General features: G+C 39.2%; 2 protein-coding genes and 2 long non-coding RNA genes across 4 annotated transcripts in view; 3 read left to right on the top strand and 1 right to left on the bottom strand.

The window, feature by feature from the left end:
- Positions 1-18,898, bottom strand: part of LOC131307847 (disease resistance protein RPV1-like) — a 64,876-nt gene extending 45,978 nt beyond the window's left edge. The window contains exon 1 of the mRNA XM_058334565.1: positions 18,346-18,898. Within this exon, the coding sequence (XP_058190548.1) occupies positions 18,346-18,845 (500 nt within the window). The 5' untranslated portion in view covers positions 18,846-18,898. The remainder of the gene's footprint in view (positions 1-18,345) is intronic.
- On the top strand, positions 13,574-14,360 carry LOC131307866 (uncharacterized). Its single transcript, XR_009194244.1, has 3 exons — positions 13,574-13,942; positions 14,059-14,186; positions 14,323-14,360. It is a non-coding gene; the product is annotated as an uncharacterized LOC131307866 (long non-coding RNA).
- Positions 14,411-16,498, top strand: LOC131307864 (uncharacterized). The gene is made up of 3 exons (XR_009194241.1): positions 14,411-15,583; positions 15,684-15,822; positions 16,111-16,498. It is a non-coding gene; the product is annotated as an uncharacterized LOC131307864 (long non-coding RNA).
- Positions 16,667-18,034, top strand: LOC131307858 (small ribosomal subunit protein eS6y-like). Its single transcript, XM_058334583.1, has 4 exons — positions 16,667-17,122; positions 17,208-17,316; positions 17,450-17,722; positions 17,856-18,034. Exons 1-4 carry the CDS (start codon positions 17,057-17,059, stop codon positions 17,876-17,878), a joined length of 471 nt encoding a protein of 156 aa, XP_058190566.1. The 5' UTR covers positions 16,667-17,056; the 3' UTR covers positions 17,879-18,034.
- Positions 18,899-21,276: the final 2,378 nt, after the last annotated feature.

Raw genomic sequence — 21,276 nt, 5'->3', positions numbered from 1 at the left:
AGATGGTGCATATATGCATATATATGGATGGTAGAATGTGCAAACATTATCTACCCTTATGACGTGGCATTTTAACAAATATTAGGATCGCCACAAATGCATTACCAGCATGAATTATTGTGTCTCAGCTTCTAAAGATCCCTAAAGCTGTGCCTTCAAAGAAATTACCTTAATTTTGTCTGTAGCAGTTTCTTAGGAATTCATAGAACAAATCTTTGCCTTCACCAACTCAACTTTTTTTTCATATGTTCGCGCAATAAAATTTGTGACTTTTTTTTAATAACTCAGGTGTTTGGGCGAGTTTATGTGCACATCGACTAATTTTGGAGACCAATTTCACCATCCATTAACAGGGGCTCAATTGAAGCCAGAGTAGAGAACTACTATATGAACTGGTCCCAAATCCTGGGGACCAATCCAGGGGCGGAGCCAGTAATCTTGCAGTGGGGTCAATATTTGGACATATGCCCTCTTCTTCTTATTTGCTAGTAAGAAATTGAATATGTATTTTTTTTATCAGGAAAAGTTGAATATGTATTACAACTAGAAAATTATTTAATTTTGGTATTTTATAAGTGTAAAAGAGGGAAAAAAAAATCAAATCTATTGAGAATAAGCCATGTAAGAGAGAAGGAGAGAACTTGTAGAGACCCGTATTTTAGGCCTATATTTTTTTTTTATATAATTGTACGGCTTGTCGAGATAAACGGTGTGGATATATGGAATGACGTATTTGTGGAAGGATATAAAGGTAAATGGATGAGAGGTGCATGTGTGAGTGTGTGGTGTGAGGGCATGGGATTATTCCCCCCCACCTCTATTATTTCCAGGGAACACTTTCCCCTTCTCATTCTTTTCCTCTCGGCTGTCTCTCTCTAATTCTCTCGTCTCTCTCCGGCTCTCATCTCTCTCTCCCGACCTCTCCATCAAAGCCCACCAAATTGGTGCAAAACCCATACAAACCCACCTCCATTTTGGCTTCTATACGCGACTTCAACCTTGAATCTCGTGGGTCTAGCTCGGAGGAGGAGTATTCAATTTATTTCGAAGTTTGGAGAGCTAGGGCTTGCTCAAATTGCGTGGGTTTCGCTTCTCGACTTGAGGTAGGGAATTCTACCTCTTTTTATATGTTTTATGAGTGATTTGGTGCATGAATCGTGCTTGTAATGTCGTGTTTAAGTTTGGATTGAAAATTCGTAGTTGCTGTCAGAATTGTCTGTTTTTCCTGGATTCCTACCGGTAGGCCCGTCCTTTCTACCGGTAGAACGTTGTTACTTTACCAGAAAATCGATTCCCTACCGGTAGGAACTCTTCACCTACCGGTAGAACGATTGAGGAATTCCTTCGTAACCAGCTCAAACGTACAGCAGCAGCTCAAAAGCTGCTCAACGAATTCACTTTCTACCGGTAGGAATTCCTTACCTACCGGTAGGTCAAGTACAAAAATTGTTTCGTCCAACTGTTGACCTTTCTGTTCCCAATTTCTACCGGTAGGAACTTCTCACCTACCGGTAGGTCAAGTGCTTCTACCGGTAGGAACTGACCTACAAAAATTGTTTCGTCCAACTGTTGACCTTTCTGTTCCCAATTTCTACCGGTAGGAACTTCTCACCTACCGGTAGGTCAAGTGCTTCTACCGGTAGGAACTTTTTACCTACCGGTAGGTCAAGCGGTTTTGTTCAGATGTTGGCCCTTTTGTTTTCAAGTTCTACCGGTAGGACTTGCTTGCCTACCGGTAGGAGATTAGGAGTTTCACCTGCTTATTTGAGCTGCTGCAGTATCTTTCAGCTGCTTTCCTATATCTTTCAACTTACATGTCGAAGCCTCTCATCGACTCTAATGAGTTTGTCGTGTATTCTTCCAAGCGTTTTGGTGAGTATTGCTCGTTTCTCACTTAGAGTGGCATCCAATGGACTAGAGTGAACATGTCTAGGGATTCGATGAGTGGTATTGCAATCCGTTCTCTCTCTCGACTCGTAAAATTCTTAGATTCCTTTAGTACATGCTTTTACGGACTCCGAGTATATAAACTAGATAATCGGGCATCGTAGAGTCTAGTCGTGGATTAATATGTGGCGTGTGAAGGTACGGGAAATGTACTTAGAGGTACGGTGAGGACGCGTGAGATTATGGTGTACTTAAAGGAATAGGCGTGTAATAATAAATTAGTCCGAGTCTTGATATGGATGACAGTTAGGAACGGTTTGAGATGTAATCAACGTGGTAGATTGGTAGATTGTTTGGAATGCTTGAAGTGAAAATTGATGTGAGAAAGAATTGTTTGAAATGATGAAATAACTAGTGTCCTCTCGACTCGTCAAGCCTTTTAATCCTTTGACACTCTCTCTATGAGGCTCAAGTGTAGAAACTAACGGATAAAGTATGGTAGGATTATATGTACGGGCTTAGTATGCTATGTCAAACGTGAGTGGCTAAATTAATGAAAAGGCATGAACACGTATATTTGTGGAGTCACGTAATGATTAATTAAAATTCAGTGGTATAACCGTCAAAGGGATGATGAAATTGATTATGAAATGATGTCGATTATGAAAGGCGTGAAAGGTGACCCAAGTGGTCGTTATTGAGGGAAAAGACTCGGGGTGACCCTACGCTCGAGGGAACTAGACCCGAGGTGACCCAACTGATTCATATTATTGGAGGAAAAGACTCGGGGTGACCCTACGCTAGAGGGAACTAGACCCGAGGTGACCCCAACTAATTATTATTATTAAGGGAAAAGACTCGGGGTGACCCTGCGCTCGAGGGAACTAGACCCGAGGTGACCCTAGGGATGATTGATGGGAAATACCGGATTAAAAGAAAGGAAAGGTTTTGCAATAAATGGATTTAATGTAGATCAATGTGGACACGAGAAAGATTGTACTACCATACGAAGAATAATAAGATATTTTGATTTGATTATAGACAAATGTGGAATGACGTGAGTTTAATAACATAACTAGTTAAAGAAGTAAACGGATAGTGACATTGATCTGAAGTCTAGGACTCTTAGGCGATAATTCGCAGCTTGTTGGTAGTCATGTGCGGTATAGGCGTATCTGTCAGTACTCATTCATTCTCGGTGCATGATTCATTCAAACTACATATAGCTTGAGCTTAGAATTCTCTACTGGGCTAGTGTAGCTCAACCAAATCTTTCTTTTCAGGTTCTGATGCCGGGCAATAGATTGCATGCATTGTGTGCTTGACAGTAAAAGTCTTTTGGAAGCTGACATCACTGGTTATTTCGTCATCTTTGTGAAGATCTCATTTTGTTAAAGGTGGTTTTGTAACTTATTATTACTAAATTTTCTTTTGACTAAAGTTGTAATTATCTAAACTTAAGGACTTGTTTGTAAATTAAACAGGTGGGAAACTCATTTGGGTAACGTACATGATATGCGAGGTTTCTCTTTTATTGAAATGTATTACTTAATTATGTTGAAAATCGAGGGCGTGACAACTTGGTATCAGAGCGTAAGTTTAGAATACCTTGAGACCGTGGGGAGACTTTTGGTCTCATGGGTTCAAAAAAAAAAAATTGCTGCATCTTTTTACAAAATCACATGTGTGCTTGCATGAAGAGTCAGTATGTCGATGTGACATTGCATATATATATCACGATAGAGTGGCGCAAAATTGTTGACTTTGGTTGGAAAGGTTGGAGACCTATAGCACATAATTAGGTGGCTAATGTTGATGATTTCATTTCTTATGCTTCCATAGTAGGATGTCTTCAAGACGTGGAGATAGGTGTGGTGAAACCAGGGATAGTGAGCACCAGGGCTGTAGTGCAAACGGAGAGAATGAAGTGAGTCAATGTGCCAAGGATGAAGTGATGTTTCCTGAGATTTTTGAGTGTGGGAAAGGTGTCGAGACACTGGAAGGTGCGCAAGGTGGTGTGAATGTGGGAGAAACTAGGCATCGAGTCGTTACCACAAGATCATCTTCAGAGAGTGTTGAGAGTTCAGGAAGGAAGAAACCTAGAGTATCAGATCACTTTATTCAGGACCAGCAGGGCTTTAAGCCACCTTTTTATATCGGGACTCCAAGAGCTCTTCTCAAGTGTCAGACTGTGTGTTATCGATGTCGTCAGCTTGGTCATATTCGTTCTCAATGCCCATGGCGTGGGGGATCTTGTTATACTTGCGGTGAACGTGGCCACATGGCAAGGAATTGTCTTCGGGAATTGGGAGTACCTGGTGAGTCGAGCTCAATGCAGCAGGATACATATACGTCGAAACAACAACAGATGCAGTTCCGTAGCTAAACTACCACTTCCTCATATTCTCTAGCTCTTAGAAACGTCGCTTGTTGAGGTATTGTCTTTTTCTAGTTGTTTTACTCATTCTTTACAATACTTTTGATTTGGAAGCATTTCACTCATTGAGAATCCTATTCTTGTCCATGTTTGGAATAGAAAATAAGAAATCTTAGTCCACGCGTGTTGAGAAATATCGATAGATCATATTTGCCCAGATTAGAGGTTAATCATTCCATATTGAAGTGTTGTCCTTGACCTCTTTAAATTGTTTATATCGAGATTTGGTTTGATTTGGACAGGGATTGTTTGTATCCATGATGATTGGTGACATCTCAAATGTGATTTTAGAAGAGTTGTTTCTTTTATTACCATCTTTCGTTGGCCAAGCTAAATATTGTTAGAATTGTATCGTAATTTATTCTTCCGTGAAGTCCAGTGGGTGGATGACCCGTTATAATTCTCAGTATTTAAGTCAATTGTCATACGATCCCTTCCTAGCTTTTCTTGGACATATTTAAATTCTTGTAGCGAAGTATCTTATGACACTGTTGCTATCAAATTTGAAAAGTGTTTCTCGTTCCCTATTCAAGGTCTTATTTGACATCATCCTGCTTGAGATAAATTTTCATTGGTCAGTTTAGATTTCCTTGATGCGATTATCATTTTCGTCGTTTGCTTGTAACCGTTATCCCATATGAGTATTTAATTTGCAAACATCAATCTATTGAACCCAACCTTTGACTATGTACCGTATGAAATACAAATTCGTTAGCACTATCAAAATTTAGACCTTGTTCCCATTATTGCCTGCTTGGGCCATCATCCATTTTGGTCCCATGACTAAGAAGTCATATGATTTGAACTCATATCCGTTTTGTATCTGTTTGTTTGCCCTTGCCTGTTTGGTTGGTTCGAATTTCCATTGTTGGAGTCAATCTTGTGGTGACATATCTATTGATGTCTATTCATTGACACCGTTCAATACAAATTCAATTGTGGAAATTTCTTTCAGTGGTATTTTACTCTGTCGTGGTTCCTCAATTCTGGAGGCACATGATTCATCTTGTAATGCTTAGTCTCAAATTGTTGAAAGTTCTACTCATTTCTAGTATGGGAAATTTCCTATTTTGGATCAATTGGTTTGCGAGAGATCAGTCTCATTACCTAGTACTTATTCTTAATATCGAAATCTTTTGTTTGAGAAACGTTATCCGTTGACTCCCCTGACTTGTAGAGCAATAAGAGAGTTATGATCTGTCACTTCAAATTTCTTGGGTTATCATAAAAAGGTAGTTTGAATTGTTGCCAAACCGCCCTAAAGATTCCGCGTGTTCTCTAAATTTCGGATGCCTCGTTACCATTCTTCCAATTCTTGATTAACACTGCTTGAGTTTTGTAGCTTATTCGTTTCGTTTGAGATGACAAATCGAATCCTTCTCGAAATATAGAATGACCCAACCTAGAGTGAAAATTTGGTGCGACTTTTAGAAGGATTGGCTTGTGTTATGGACCCGCTAAAACAATTAATTCGATTCGCCAACGATAGTTGGAAGCTCGAGGGAGAATGACCGAAAAGAGAAAGGTAAAGATCGTCAAAGATTGCTAACTGCGGAGGGTTGACCAAAGGATTGTGTTGACCGTCGACGTCACCTAATGTTATTTGAAGAAGGAGAATCATGAATTTCGTAAAGCATAGTTGCGTTGGGGTTTGTCTCGTTCTGGCAGAAAGGAAGCGTTCACCGTAAGAAGGATAGTTTAAGTGTCGGACACTATGTACATGTTTTGGGATACCCAGGCGACAACCGGTGAAATCCACTTGGAAGAGGCGCTTGATCACCGCCCATTCTAGATGGAAGTCTCGGGAAGTCAAATGGATTATCTGATTATACTTAGGAGGTAAGATCTCTATGGTGAGATAGATAATTGTGTATAGGATTTGTATAATAAAGAAAAGTTTAGAAACTGTGAATCGTTTGACGTTGCCGCCTAACTTTTTCAAAATATGTGACGCATTCTGTATACGGAGATTGAGGAGGTATGAAATAAATCCATTGCATGTGTTAGAGAGGTCCGAAATTGAATTAGGAGCTCAAGTGTCCTATGATGAGAAACCGATGCGTACCGTAGACTCGTGTAATCCATTGTTGAAGGGTAAGCCGATGTTGTTAGTGCATGGTTACGTGGAAATGGGGGTACGAAGTTCAAAGGATATACGCGTGTTTGTTGTGGTCTGCTTGATATGAATCTAGACATAGACTTTGATGGTTATTGAATTGTTGTATAATGGATAGTGTTACAGTTGGAGTATGTTGATGTGATGCTTGGCATGATTAGGCTTGCCTTATCTAATTTCGAGGACGAAATTTTTTTTTAAGGAGGGTAGGGTGTAGAGACCCGTATTTTAGGCCTATATTTTTTTTTTATATAATTGTACGGCTTGTCGAGATAAACGGTGTGGATATATGGAATGACGTATTTGTGGAAGGATATAAAGGTAAATGGATGAGAGGTGCATGTGTGAGTGTGTGGTGTGAGGGCATGGGATTATTCCCCCCCACCTCTATTATTTCTAGGGAACACTTTCCCCTTCTCATTCTTTTCCTCTCGGCTGTCTCTCTCTCTAATTCTCTCGTCTCTCTCCGGCTCTCATCTCTCTCTCCCGACCTCTCCATCAAAGCCCACCAAATTGGTGCAAAACCCATACAAACCCACCTCCATTTTGGCTTCTATACGCGACTTCAACCTTGAATCTCGTGGGTCTAGCTCGGAGGAGGAGTATTCAGTTTATTTCGAAGTTTGGAGAGCTAGGGCTTGCTCAAATTGCGTGGGTTTCGCTTCTCGACTTGAGGTAGGGAATTCTACCTCTCTTTATATGTTTTATGAGTGATTTGGTGCATGAATCGTGCTTGTAATGTCGTGTTTAAGTTTGGATTGAAAATTCGTAGTTGCTGTCAGAATTGTCTGTTTTTCCTGGATTCCTACCGGTAGGCCCGTCCTTTCTACCGGTAGAACGTTGTTACTTTACCAGAAAATCGATTCCCTACCGGTAGGAACTCTTCACCTACCGGTAGAACGATTGAGGAATTCCTTCGTAACCAGCTCAAACGTACAGCAGCAGCTCAAAAGCTGCTCAACGAATTCAATTTCTACCGGTAGGAATTCCTTACCTACCGGTAGGTCAAGTACAAAAATTGTTTCGTCAATTTCTACCGGTAGGAATTCCTTACCTACCGGTAGGTCAAGTACAAAAATTGTTTCGTCCAACTGTTGACCTTTCTGTTCCCAATTTCTACCGGTAGGAACTTCTCACCTACCGGTAGGTCAAGTGCTTCTACCGGTAGGAACTGACCTACAAAAATTGTTTCGTCCAACTGTTGACCTTTCTGTTCCCAATTTCTACCGGTAGGAACTTCTCACCTACCGGTAGGTCAAGTGCTTCTACCGGTAGGAACTTTTTACCTACCGGTAGGTCAAGCGGTTTTGTTCAGATGTTGGCCCTTTTGTTTTCAAGTTCTACCGGTAGGACTTGCTTGCCTACCGGTAGGAGATTAGGAGTTTCACCTGCTTATTTGAGCTGCTGCAGTATCTTTCAGCTGCTTTCCTATATCTTTCAACTTACATGTCGAAGCCTCTCATCGACTCTAATGAGTTTGTCGTGTATTCTTCCAAGCGTTTTGGTGAGTATTGCTCGTTTCTCACTTAGAGTGGCATCCAATGGACTAGAGTGAACATGTCTAGGGATTCGATGAGTGGTATTGCAATCCGTTCTCTCTCTCGACTCGTAAAATTCTTAGATTCCTTTAGTACATGCTTTTACGGACTCCGAGTATATAAACTAGATAATCGGGCATCGTAGAGTCTAGTCGTGGATTAATATGTGGCGTGTGAAGGTACGGGAAATGTACTTAGAGGTACGGTGAGGACGCGTGAGATTATGGTGTACTTAAAGGAATAGGCGTGTAATAATAAATTAGTCCGAGTCTTGATATGGATGACAGTTAGGAACGGTTTGAGATGTAATCAACGTGGTAGATTGGTAGATTGTTTGGAATGCTTGAAGTGAAAATTGATGTGAGAAAGAATTGTTTGAAATGATGAAATAACTAGTGTCCTCTCGACTCGTCAAGCCTTTTAATCCTTTGACACTCTCTCTATGAGGCTCAAGTGTAGAAACTAACGGATAAAGTATGGTAGGATTATATGTACGGGCTTAGTATGCTATGTCAAACGTGAGTGGCTAAATTAATGAAAAGGCATGAACACGTATATTTGTGGAGTCACGTAATGATTAATTAAAATTCAGTGGTATAACCGTCAAAGGGATGATGAAATTGATTATGAAATGATGTCGATTATGAAAGGCGTGAAAGGTGACCCAAGTGGTCGTTATTGAGGGAAAAGACTCGGGGTGACCCTACGCTCGAGGGAACTAGACCCGAGGTGACCCAACTGATTCATATTATTGGAGGAAAAGACTCGGGGTGACCCTACGCTAGAGGGAACTAGACCCGAGGTGACCCCAACTAATTATTATTATTAAGGGAAAAGACTCGGGGTGACCCTGCGCTCGAGGGAACTAGACCCGAGGTGACCCTAGTGATGATTGATGGGAAATACCGGATTAAAAGAAAGGAAAGGTTTTGCAATAAAGGGATTTAATGTAGATCAATGTGGACACGAGAAAGATTGTACTACCATACGAAGAATAATAAGATATTTTGATTTGATTATAGACAAATGTGGAATGACGTGAGTTTAATAACATAACTAGTTAAAGAAGTAAACGGATAGTGACATTGATCTGAAGTCTAGGACTCTTAGGCGATAATTCGCAGCTTGTTGGTAGTCATGTGTGGTATAGGCATATCTGTCAGTACTCATTCATTCTCGGTGCATGATTCATTCAAACTACATATAGCTTGAGCTTAGAATTCTCTACTGGGCTAGTGTAGCTCAACCAAATCTTTCTTTTCAGGTTCTGATGCCGGGCAATAGATTGCATGCATTGTGTGCTTGACAGTAAAAGTCTTTTGGAAGCTGACATCACTGGTTATTTCGTCATCTTTGTGAAGATCTCATTTTGTTAAAGGTGGTTTTGTAACTTATTATTACTAAATTTTCTTTTGACTAAAGTTGTAATTATCTAAACTTAAGGACTTGTTTGTAAATTAAACAGGTGGGAAACTCATTTGGGTAACGTACATGATATGCGAGGTTTCTCTTTTATTGAAATGTATTACTTAATTATGTTGAAAATCGAGGGCGTGACAGAACTTCCTTATATTTCTTATTTTTATTTCCCGAAAAAAAAGTACTTTCGTCTATTTCTAGTAAATGCATTTGCTTAGTATGGTTAAATATCAATCCAGCTGAGCAAATAATAATAATCCCATCAATCCATGAATAATTCTCCAATCTAGTATATATCCATCCTCCTAAATAATAAGAACCAGTTTGAGGGATGCCAATTTTTGGCTAATTTTTCCAATTGTACCCTTCAGTTGCAACCCGTTCAGTTTACCTTGGCTGCCCAAAGTTGTAATTTTGCCATGAGGGCCACTTATGGACCGCATGCTGCCATGCCAGATTATTTCCCCTCCCCCTCTCTCTCACACCACCCACGAGCACAAATATACGGCGGATCGTTCGAGAGAGAGGGAGAGAGAGAGATGAGGAGCGATCGCCGACGACCACCGACCTACCCACCAGAGCGACGGCCACCACCACTACCAGTAGCGCCCACCACCACCTCCAGCGATCACCGGCGCACCCCTCCCCTTTCCCCGGCGTCTCTTTTTTTTCCCCCCCCCCCCCCCCCCCCCCCGGCACAGACGAACAGAGGCAGTGAAAGACGAACAGGTTTAGAGACCCAAAGAGGGAGAGGTAGATGCGAAATCTTGGCGTCTTTCAAGGTATATCTGGAGTTTTCTTCCACGTAATATCTCTTACTCTCTCAGTCCTTCTTGTTGTCTTCTAGAGCTTCGTTTGAATTTTTTTTGTGTTTTCTGAATTGCCAGCTTTCCATGTCTTTGTTATTAGCATGCTATTTCTGGAGTTTCCACTGTATAATACCTTCCTCTCCCTGTCTCTCTTGCTCTTTTCTGGGGTTTCCTTTGAATTTTTTTACTTTTATCTGATTTGCCGGCTCCACAAGTGTTTGTTAGTGCTAATTTCTCTGGGTTGGATGTATGCTGTTGCGATTTTCGCCCAGAATTTGTCTTAGGATGTAAATAGCTGCGTTTTCCGTTCAGAAATTGTCTTTCAATGTATGTACCTGTAATTTTCGTTTGGAATTTGCCTTTGAATAAAGTTTAGATGACTTGACGGATTTGTAGTGATTTGTAGTTAAAATGTGTTTTCCTTCTTCCCCAGAATTACAGTTTGTGCATTGAGAAAGTTTGAGTTCTCTGAGTTGGATGTATATACCTGTGATTTCCATTGGAAATTTGTCTTTGAATGAAAAAAGTTTGTATTTTTGCTCCGAGTTTATATCTCTTGGGGGATTTGTAGTGCTTGTTTTGTCAATGTATTGCGATCGATTGTCAATTTTATAAATTGATTATTTATTCAGAGTTTTATATTCCATATGAAAAATTTTCCATAGTCGTCAAATCATCGAGACTAAGGAAAATTTTCAGAAATAAGATGGCTTTATTATCCAATGGCTTATTTGAGAGGGCTGTAGGAACAGAGTATTGGGGGAGATCCAATATATAAAGCGTTAGTAGGTCTCTATTGTTGAAGATGATATACTTCTAGCTAACTTTGAGTTTAGGCTCATCAATTTAATCCGGATCATCATCTGTGAACCAGAGGATCCATGGCTAAAAAAAGGCGGCAATGTATCACATAAAACTCTTGTAGTCTTGTACTTGTTACGATGAAGCAATTCAGACCAATGAACAAGCTAAAAAAGCTTGCTCTAAAGGTTCGAGTTCTCAGAATTCACAAAATTAGATACCAACTACTGATGTGGCTGAGCTTGTCTTTGTTTCAATGATATTATGAATTACTTTATGTCACTCATACTGAGGATTGTGATTTCATTGTGGATTCTAATTTGACCTAATCAAGTTTGCATATAGCACAAATCTATGGAACCAATTCTGTTGAAGCCCAAGACATGAGGTTGGCCTATTTTGCATATTTAGGTTGAGTTTATTTGTCATGTTGAGTGAAGACTGATAAAAAATAGTTCACTTTTGATGTCCCAAGATATGGGTTTAGGCAATGAAAAAAGTGATAAAGAAAGGCAGGCAACCTACCTTTTTGAGGCCAACAAGGCAATATTTGTAATACCCCTAATCTTAATTATAATTAGAGTTTGATTATGTGCTATGTTTTGAGTCAATTATGTGAGTTAGGAGTCTATTTTACTTGTTAAATGAATTAGGGCACATGATAGGCCATGTACTCACACACACATGATACTCTTTCTTGAAGTCTGATAAAACAAAAGAGGCGAGAGGTTCTAAAACTTCTACGTTGTTCCTACCTTGTAACTATCTTTAACGTAAAGAGAGAGAGAGAGAGAGAGAGAGAGAGAGAGAGAAGAAGAAGAAGAAGAAGGGGAAAATTAAGGAAAAACCTGTTGGCTTTGAATTGAAGACTTGACTTGGTAATTTATGCTTCTCCTCCTTGATCACATGTTAGGGTATTTGAATTCCATGTCTAAGTGATGAATTTTATGGGTCTTAGTTTAATCACAAGTTGGATTAGGTAGAACTCCTGAAGAAGCTCAAGAACCCTAATTGAATCCCTTGAATTTCATGTTTAGATCTTACTTTGATCCATGAATTTGATGTTTCTAGAATAGCTCTACTGTATCTACATGTTTAAGTATGTTTTGTGAAGTTCTAGAGTTGGTTTTGATGTGCATTGAAGGGTTTTAGGGTTGAAAATTGAAGGAGGAATAAGATGAATTTTTCTGGAAAATCTGCAGAATTGAATCTGCCTTGTTCTTGAGGAATTTTTCTCACCAACTTCCCGACCTTAATATTTTTTGATATTTTTATTGAAGATGCCTGTATGTGTCTACTTTACTGTGTAAAATTTTTAGAACCTAACTCAAAATGTGGAAGGAGATAAAATTCATTAACCGACCGCTGTTCTGGTATCTGCAGTGCTGACAGCATCGTCGCACTTTACGGAAACGGTCATATTCTTCAGCTCGGGCGATGAAATTGCGATCCGATTTCTGATTTTGAAACTAGACTTATAGACCTAAAAAAATGCATGAAGATTGTGTTTTAGTTATTCCTGTGCAAAGACAGATTTTAAGTTGAAGTTAGAACTGCAGCTGTTTTCACTAGGCTAGGTATCTAACTTCTTCAATTGTTCTCAAATGTGTTTAGGACCTCATTTAAGTTATATTTATGCATGTTTAACAGTTTCTAATTGTGTTTCCATTGCCTAATTATTTTAGGAGGTTCGGGTGACACGTAGATACGAGGTGAGTGATTTAATACTTAAATTACATGATTTTGAACTTGTTTTCTTTAACGAATTTATTTGAACAAATTTTATGAATTGTGTATTCCATGGAATAGCAATGGAAGGTGGACCTATTTGTGAAATATTTGCGAATCTATTTAATGGCATTCCCAACGTCCGGTCTTGCTAGGGGACGGCTTAATGGCTAGCAAGGGTGTTTGAGGTTGGTGTGTGTTTTGGGATAATGCGTAGACATCTGGCTTATCCACTACCGGGGACGCCTGGTAGCTTTTGAATTTTGAATAGCGGAATGTGCATTATATTTGGCCTATGGATTTGAGTTCTTGTTTTGAAATTCTATCAAATTATTTTGCATTGTCCATGGAAGGCATGTGAGTTATGCATTAATCATTCGCACGAGCTTTGGCTTATGCATTTTCTTTTCCACCTTTAAGGAAGCGACGCGTAGGGTGGGGTGGTGTTTTACTTTTGGGATGTGTCATATTTCTTTTTGGAAACTTGTATAGAGGAAATTATGTTTGTGGACACTTAGCTTTGTACATGGTTTGTTAGCTTTTGAATTTGTAGTTTGTAAGTAAGCACAACTCTGATAGGCTTACTTTTGGTTTGTAAAACCTATGTAAAACTTTGGTTTGTTATCAATAAAAGCTAGCTTTTGCTTCCGCTGTTAAGTTTTAGTCCCTTTTGATTATCACTTGTTTAGGTGATATTTGATTTGAGATTTGGCCTTAGTGAGAAATCACTGGCATTTGTCATGATTACGACCTCAAGGGGCGGGTCAGGGTCGTGACAATATTGGACTCACTAGGCATCCTTGGTATAGTAGTATATGTTTTCTATAGCTAACATTTTTGGGTTGCTTGAAGGTTATTGCACAAAATGTTTCAGAAGACGAAATCAAGGCCTTGAAACAAACGTTCAAAAGCATGGATACCGATGGGAGTGGCTCAATCACATACGATGAACTCAAAGCTGGATTGACTAAGCTGGGCTCAAAGCTTACTAAATCAGAAATAATAGCGCTTATGGATGCTATTATGGATTGACTAGGCTGAGGAGGGAAAGATTTTTACTTTGTTGCGCTTATGGATTAGGAGGGAAAGATTTATTCTGTAAAGGAAGTTAGGCCTCCACAAATCCCTGAGGATCCTAATCCTCTTATTAAGAGTGCAAAACTTCGAGCGCCAACTCATATTATCTCTACAAATTCCGGTGTCAAAGGTATGATATGGACCTTTATATTTGTTTCCTCTAGGCTACTTGAAGGAACCAGACTTGAATTTCACTTTTAACTGGAAATAAGTCTATTATATTTGTCTTTTTCTCTCTATTTGCAGGTGAAAAGTCATGATACACTGGTATCCTTATGCCTTCCATCGTTGAACAGGAGTATGGAGTGGGTGATGTTATTTTCCTGTTGTGGTTCAAACGCAGCCTCCCCCATTACTGCACAAAGTTTATTGAGGTCTGATTTTTCTCCTAATAACATGTGCTATAAAAAATTCCTTCCAATTTCTTTTTTAATTTTTGAATTAGGTCGTGGGCTTGTAAAAGAGATTTTGTAGACTACTATTTCTCACTCTCGCATGTAACCTTACCAGATCTGCATAATGTTATGTGCCGACCATGGTCCCTGTGTTTGGTGTTCATAACACCATGAAGTAACTACTTCTGTCCAGTGGGCCGACCCAAGGATTTTTAGTACCCAAGGCCTAATAAAAAAAACTGTGCTCTTTTAGAGTTAATACCTAACAAGTTTTACTGCAACAATTACAATACAAGAAAGCCTAACCAATATAAAGTTATATTAATTATTACATACGAACACAAAATACAAAGTTTCCAAATAGGCAAATACATATTATCTCAAGAACGCATAAGTATCCTACATCATGGAAAATCCATTTACGCTCAGCTTCCAAAATAAAGTCGTGTTACCTAAAGGCATAAGCAACTGGATCCCGGAACAAAGACGCATTTGATTGTTAATTTCAATGTGGCAGATAGATAGAGGCATGTATTTCAAGTCCCGGTGACGTTTGGACCTTCCTTGTTACAGTTACGTGGGAAAAGTGGTTTTATGGGAAAAGTGATTATCGATGGCTATGTGCGATCGAAGAGCCCATTATATATCCATAGAGATTCCACAACCAAGCTGTCCATGAACACTGTCGAGGTTTTTTAAGACATTACTCAGAGATGAATGAGGTTATGGTAGTGAATCATAAGAGAACCAATTTTTTCATAGAATTTTTAATGTCAAGTGTTTCCAACAGAATTGAGAAACATAAGTATAATTTAAAAACTCCGTATTCATTTTGGTATAAACCTATTCTGATGGGTTACAAAGAGATTTCATTTAGACTGTTCAAACCATTACATAATAGGTGCATGGAACGTGTTTGATGAAATGCTGCAAAGGGGAAAAAAGAGTTCCTCCATCAGATGATACAAATTTCCATCTTTGTTGTAATATTGGGTTGAGTAGGATTTCCCATGTACTCTGTTGAAATTTTTCACTTCCCGTTCACCGAAGAACATAAAACTTTAGACCTCCTCTTTTAACCAAGATGGTTTCGATCAAGTATATTCTTATTCAGTGTGTTTGTGTGTATTTATTGATTACTACGTGATTTTTAGTTGAGGAACAAATTTTGGCCGGACAGCGGCTGGTCTCTTCATTTCTAGTGCAAACTCTTATGATCTTGGCGTTTGCGATGGCAAAAAATTGATTATATTGAAGGATTACGAAGGGAACCAGAGTGGGGACATTTGAGAGGTTTGCATAAAGCAATCAAGCCAAGTGAACCAACTTTAGTTTCCATGTATTCCACGATGACTTGGCTTGGAAAAAATCTAGAGGTAGATTCAATCGTTCACTGTATCTATGCCCATTGACAAAAATGTACTCATCACTCTTTTGGCATACCTAGCATTATCTCAAATTGTTTGTTATTTCTAGGTTCATGTGTTCCAGTCAAAGGCTTTTTGTGCTTTGCAAACTATGACACCAATTCTGCCGCAAAAATCACCTTTTAGAATATGCAATATGATCTGTCTCGTCGGTCCATCAGAGACTAGGTGTTCACCCTGTTCTCGCGGTAATGTCAGCTGGTCACTTCTTTAGCATTCCTCACATAATGGAAAAAAAAGCATTTCCATAGAATAAGCTTTACTTTTTTATCCTGATTTAAGAACCTCTTACGAGGCGCTAGAAAATCCAAAACTGACATTTAGCAGCAATGTGAAGTTGAGAGCTGGAATTAACAAGATTTCTTTGTTTAGCGTTGTTGTTGGTCTTCCGGTTGGTTCTCACTTTCTAACAAAAGTTCGTGTTCTTTGGATGGCAATCATGGTATTGGACTCATTATCATACCATTCATTTTCAGAATGTTGGTGTGCATTATGCGACATAGAATACTCCGGTTCTTGGTCCGGTTACATTGGAGGGTCAAAATGACAGGACAAGAGACTTAAAAAATCTAATGTGGTCCAACAATGTTTGTTCACTTTTTATGATATTTTTATGCTCCACCTTTCTTTTGCTAGACTGCATAAGCAATTATGGAACTTACAAAATCTCTTTTGTGTTTCTCGATCTTGGATTTATGAAATCATTTGTGACCGGAAAAAAACACAACAGACTCTACTTCATTTTCTTTTTCCTACTTCATTTTCTTTTTCCTGTACAATGAAGACAACCCCCAGTTTTTGCTTTCCCTCCACGAATTCCTCGACAAATCTCACATTCAAGCCCAACCTCAAGGTAGATTGGCAAGGCCAGCAATAGTGAGATATCATAAAGCCTAATATGGAGATATCATAAAGCTAGATAGAAATCGTTCTAGATGCTGATTTTTAATCATTAGATCACATTCTGATGACCTGTTTCTGCGTCTCTGAGCCTTTATTTCTTTCACTTTATATTTTGGCACTTGTTTTGGTTTTCTGCTTCAGATTTGAAAATTTTTGATATGAGAATTTTATGGTTTGGGTTTGGCATAAAATACTCTTCTTCTATACACCCATAGAATCTGAGCATTCCCCAACCCAATTGATGTTTTTAGGTTTTCATGGGTTTATATTAAATTCCAATCAAGAAAATGTGAGCTAGAAGAAATGAAACTACCGCTACTTGCTTGACATACTTTTTAGTTTTTTGTGAACACTTCCTTATTTATGAAATATGAGCGCATAAAATTCCTTCCTTTTGGAGTACAAAAAGTTGAACAGTTAATATTCTTGTATGGTACTGGAGTTTATGTTGCTTAATAAATGTTCTTTCCTTATAAGAATGCAAAAGTGATTGGCCTTTTATTTTCTCTTTTCTTTTAAATGCATAGCCGAGCTTTTTATGACAACAGCCTCTCACAAGAGGTTAGCGGAGATGCTCTTGGAGAGGTATGCACTTGCACTCTTACATCTGTCTGTGAATTCTACTCTGAGTTTTAATAATTACCTCAAGGCCTTTTCTTTGGTTTAATAGGAGTTTAAAGGCTATGTTTTCAAGATTATGGGAGGATGTGACAAGCAAGGATTCCCCATGAAACAAGGAGTGTTAACAACTGGTCGGCCCCGTCTCTTGCTCCAAAGAGGTGGGATTAATATTCTGTTGAGTGTATCTTCAAGCTGGTCACAGTTGTTTTGGTGCGCTGTGATCTTTTTCAAATGATATTTTGCATTTGCCACAGGATACTAATCTGGAACATCTTAATTTTGATTGGACAGGGACTCCATGCTTTCGTGGACATGGAAGGTGCACCGGAGCGAGGAGGAGGAAGTCTGTTCGTGGGTGCATTGTGAGCCGAGACCTTTCTGTTCTGAACTTGGTTATTGTGAAGAAAGGTGAGAGCAAACTTTCCGGCTTGACTGACACTAACAAACCAAGGTTGAGGGGTCCTAAGAGGGCATCAAAAATTTGTAAACTCTTCAGCCTCTCCGAGGAAGACAATGTTCGAAACTACGTGAACACGTACTGCTGGACGTTCACAAACAAAGCTGGTAGGTTTTAATGTTTTTTATAATGTTAGAAGTTCGAAGTGATTCATTTGGCAATAGAGTTCGTTTTTCATGTATTTTCAAGAACCAAACTATGGTGTTGTGATGTTTTGTTGTTTTTACCCACATTTTGCAGATGGACCTTTACTGTGGTTTTAGACTAGATGGATCAACATGTGCCATGGGCTAGATTATTTTCTATTTTGCTATGAAAAGTTCTCTTTCCAAGTACTTTTCAATCCAGCAAACTATCTACTCTATATGCAAAGTATCATCACTAAATAGGTTGCGCACTCTGTGCTTTTCCTATCTATCACCACTGCAAACTCTACAACTCTTATGCTCCTTCACCATCTATGGATAAAGTGCAGACTATGTAGAACGTATGTAAATTATCTAAACTTTTGCTACTTTGATGAATCTACGTAATATATCTTCCTACCTATTTTCATGTTCTATTGCTTCCAGCTCTGAAATTACAAATAGGACGTATCTAGCCTATATAAAAACTTGTTCTCTTCAACGGGCATGCATTCGTGCTGTGCACGAAGGAGCACCTAGTGCATAATAGTAAAAGGGAAAGGGGGAGGCCGGGAGGGGGCGTGGGGAGTTAATCTCAAAATTACCCGTCAGATTCCTTCCGGGAAACCATCCCAGCCATACTCGCAATCTCTTTAAGCGCTGCACTCCATCCCTTCACTCTATCAGCCGCCACTTCCTTTTTCGGGAAATTAAGATTTTTCGACTGCTCCTTAATTTCACTCGGATCCACCTCATAAAACACAGGTAAAACAAAATGATCCAACTTCTCACGGAGCTCAAGAATCGTCTCGAGTTCAAACAGGCACGCGGTAGAATTGGCGTAGTTTTCCGATAACACGATCACCGACATCCTGGAATTCATGATTGCTTCCAACAACTCGGATTTGATATCCTCACCCCTGTCTATCTCGTCGTCGTCTCTGAATGTTTGGAAGCCCTCACGCATGAGAGCATGGTAGAGGTGATCGGTGAACTTTTTGCGGGTGTCTAAGCCCCTAAAACTCAAAAATATGTCGTATCTACCTTCGACTTTGGGATTCAAAGGAGAACACGAGGAGAATTTTTGGGATTTCGAAGTAGCCATTGAAGAAAGCGGAGCTTCGTATTTGCTCAGAGCTGCTTTCTTTTCTGGGAGTACAATTTACTAGTATTAGGGAAGGAATTCTCTGCACAAGTGGAGGAGAAAAGGTCCACGGAAATGTACACTACTCGCCTACGCGGTTATTGAAAATGTTGGCAAAAAGTACACATTTTTAATGCTAACTAACGTTGTGCCCGTTTAATGCATGGAACAATAGAAAAAAAGGGGGTTCATGTTGATGTTTTTTTTTTGTTCCTTATGCATCGAACGGTCATAACGCTAGTAAAAAAGAAGAAGTAATTAAATGCGTAGGTAGTTTGGAGATTAAAACCAACCTTGGTATGAAGAAGTAATTAAATGCGTAGGAAGTTTGGAGATTAAAACCAACCTTGGTATGCTCTACGTGAACAAATTCTCATAACAATTAGTCAAACTTGTACCAAATTAAAAATCCATGAACAGATTCTCGCTGAACTTGGTGCTCAAAAATCTGTGAACAAATTCTTGAAACAAACGGAGGATACTTAAAATTACGCTAACAATTTCTCATAGCAAATGGAGCCAAAGAACTAAATCAAATATACTGGCTGAAGAACACAGCCAAATATATGCCTAGCTAGCACCATGGTCAAAACTACGTAAATGTGTAGGTACGCAGTTTGGAAATGGAAACCGACCTTTGAGCAAATGGTATTTGCTTCATGAACAAATTCTCGTAATAATTTTCGGATTGAGATGATTTTTCTTGAGGCCCACAAGGTTTTTTTTTTTTTTTTTTTAAACTATTGAGCAGCTCGGATCATTCGTGTGGGAGGCCAGAGTGGGCCCTACACTCATGCAGTGGGCGTGCGGTAGATGGGGTATTCGGTGGGTGTATCATCTTTCGGAAAAAAACATGCAATTTTCGGCTAAAAAATAAAATTCTTTCTTGCATAATTTTTTAAATTTTTTAACACCAAATTGAAGAATTACGGAGATCTTTAACTTTGTGTTTAGTAATTTTAAAAATTATGCACCATATTTTTATCCGGAAATTGTACGTCTTATCATTAAGAGATTATTTTTGGGGACAGAGAGTGTATATTAATTTTGGGTGCCATCTCCCAATTGAAATCCTAGCTCCACTGCTGACCAAATTACCACATCATTATGACCATATTGCCATAGTTGTAGATATAGAAATTTTCACCCATTGCGGAAAATTCTCCATTGCCGCCTCTCGTTGGAGTCTGGGCGTGTCTAAGCCGCTCTTGGACTAACAAGCCTTGCCATACTTTTCAAAATTACTATCATCATTGCTAGAGTTTCAATTTTCTTCGATGGCTGCCACTGGCCGACTCTTTTTAGCAGTCAACTAACAACTCTCTCTCTCTCTCTCTCTCTCTCTCTCTCTCTCTCTCTCATCCAGAGGTCACTGGACCTATATCCACTGTTTTAGGTTGAAACTCTCCTAAAAATCTAACCGTGTTCTAATGGATCATTAGATTTTAATACTTAAAACCATAAGAACAGAATTGCCATTTCTGTTCAAACTGTTAAAGCTTTCTCCTGTTCATCTCAGCATGGCAATATGTTTCCTCACCTCCACCATCATCCCTTTCTAATCGTAAATGGAAGGCTTGATACTACAAATTTAAGGAAGGAAATGGATGGATTATTTTTTTTGGATCCGCAATGGATGGAGTGCTCTAAAAGCAGAGAATGGAAAGAATTGCTTCTTGGCGGCGAAGAATTGCTCTTGGCTGCGAAATGCAAGAGTTTGGCCAAGTTAGAAGAAAGTAAATGGATCTATGGAGTGTTCAACTTATGTTTTCTCACCTTCATCCCTTTCTAATTGTACAAGGAAGTCTCAATACTACAAATTAGAAGAAATGAAATGGATCAATGAGTTTGTGACTAGTTAGATGCTCTCGAAGCAGAGAACGGAAAGCTCAAGGAAGAAAGCGGGGCAAAGAAAGAGCTGTCAAGAGAGTTCGAGGAAAGCTCACAATGAACAACTGGTTAAATTTGCATAAGTTAATTCACTTATTGAGAAACAAGTCCAACAGCTAAATGCCAAGCCTGAGGAAATATCTCAGGTGAGGCAAATATGTGAAGACCTCAAATCCAACTTGCACGAAAAGGATCTGTTGCTTAAGCACCTCCAATTTCGCTAACAAGAAGCTACAAGTTGAACATGGCAAGGAAAATTCAAAATCTGGAGGGAGAAAACGAGGTGTTGGTGTCGGCTATAGATGAAGAAACAAAAAAAGCACAAGACTGCGAGAAGAGGATCGCTGGTAGTCATCAAGAAACCGAGGGACTCGAAAGATAATTGTTGATTGCACAGAAGAAGTTTTCCGAAGTGGAGGAAAAGCCGAGGCATCTGAAAAGCTGAGAAAGTGAGACGACGTGATAATCACAATAGAGGAGGAGAATATGGATGTCCATGGTA

This window comes from Rhododendron vialii, chromosome 11a (genome assembly GCF_030253575.1).
Source record: "Rhododendron vialii isolate Sample 1 chromosome 11a, ASM3025357v1".
Taxonomy (NCBI): Eukaryota; Viridiplantae; Streptophyta; class Magnoliopsida; order Ericales; family Ericaceae; genus Rhododendron; species Rhododendron vialii.
This window is presented reverse-complemented; position numbering and strand designations above follow the sequence as displayed.

What these genes read in the sequence shown, in the direction of transcription:
- LOC131307858 (XM_058334583.1), top strand. Translation starts at nt 17,057, where the DNA reads ATGCATAGCCGAGCTTTTTATGACAACAGCCTCTCACAAGAGGTTAGC. An exon ending in CCGTCTCTTGCTCCAAAGAG is followed by an intron (nt 17,317 to 17,449) that starts GTGGGATTAATA and finishes TTGATTGGACAG; the next exon opens with GGACTCCATGCTTTCGTGGA. An exon ending in GACGTTCACAAACAAAGCTG is followed by an intron (nt 17,723 to 17,855) that starts GTAGGTTTTAAT and finishes CACATTTTGCAG; the next exon opens with ATGGACCTTTACTGTGGTTT.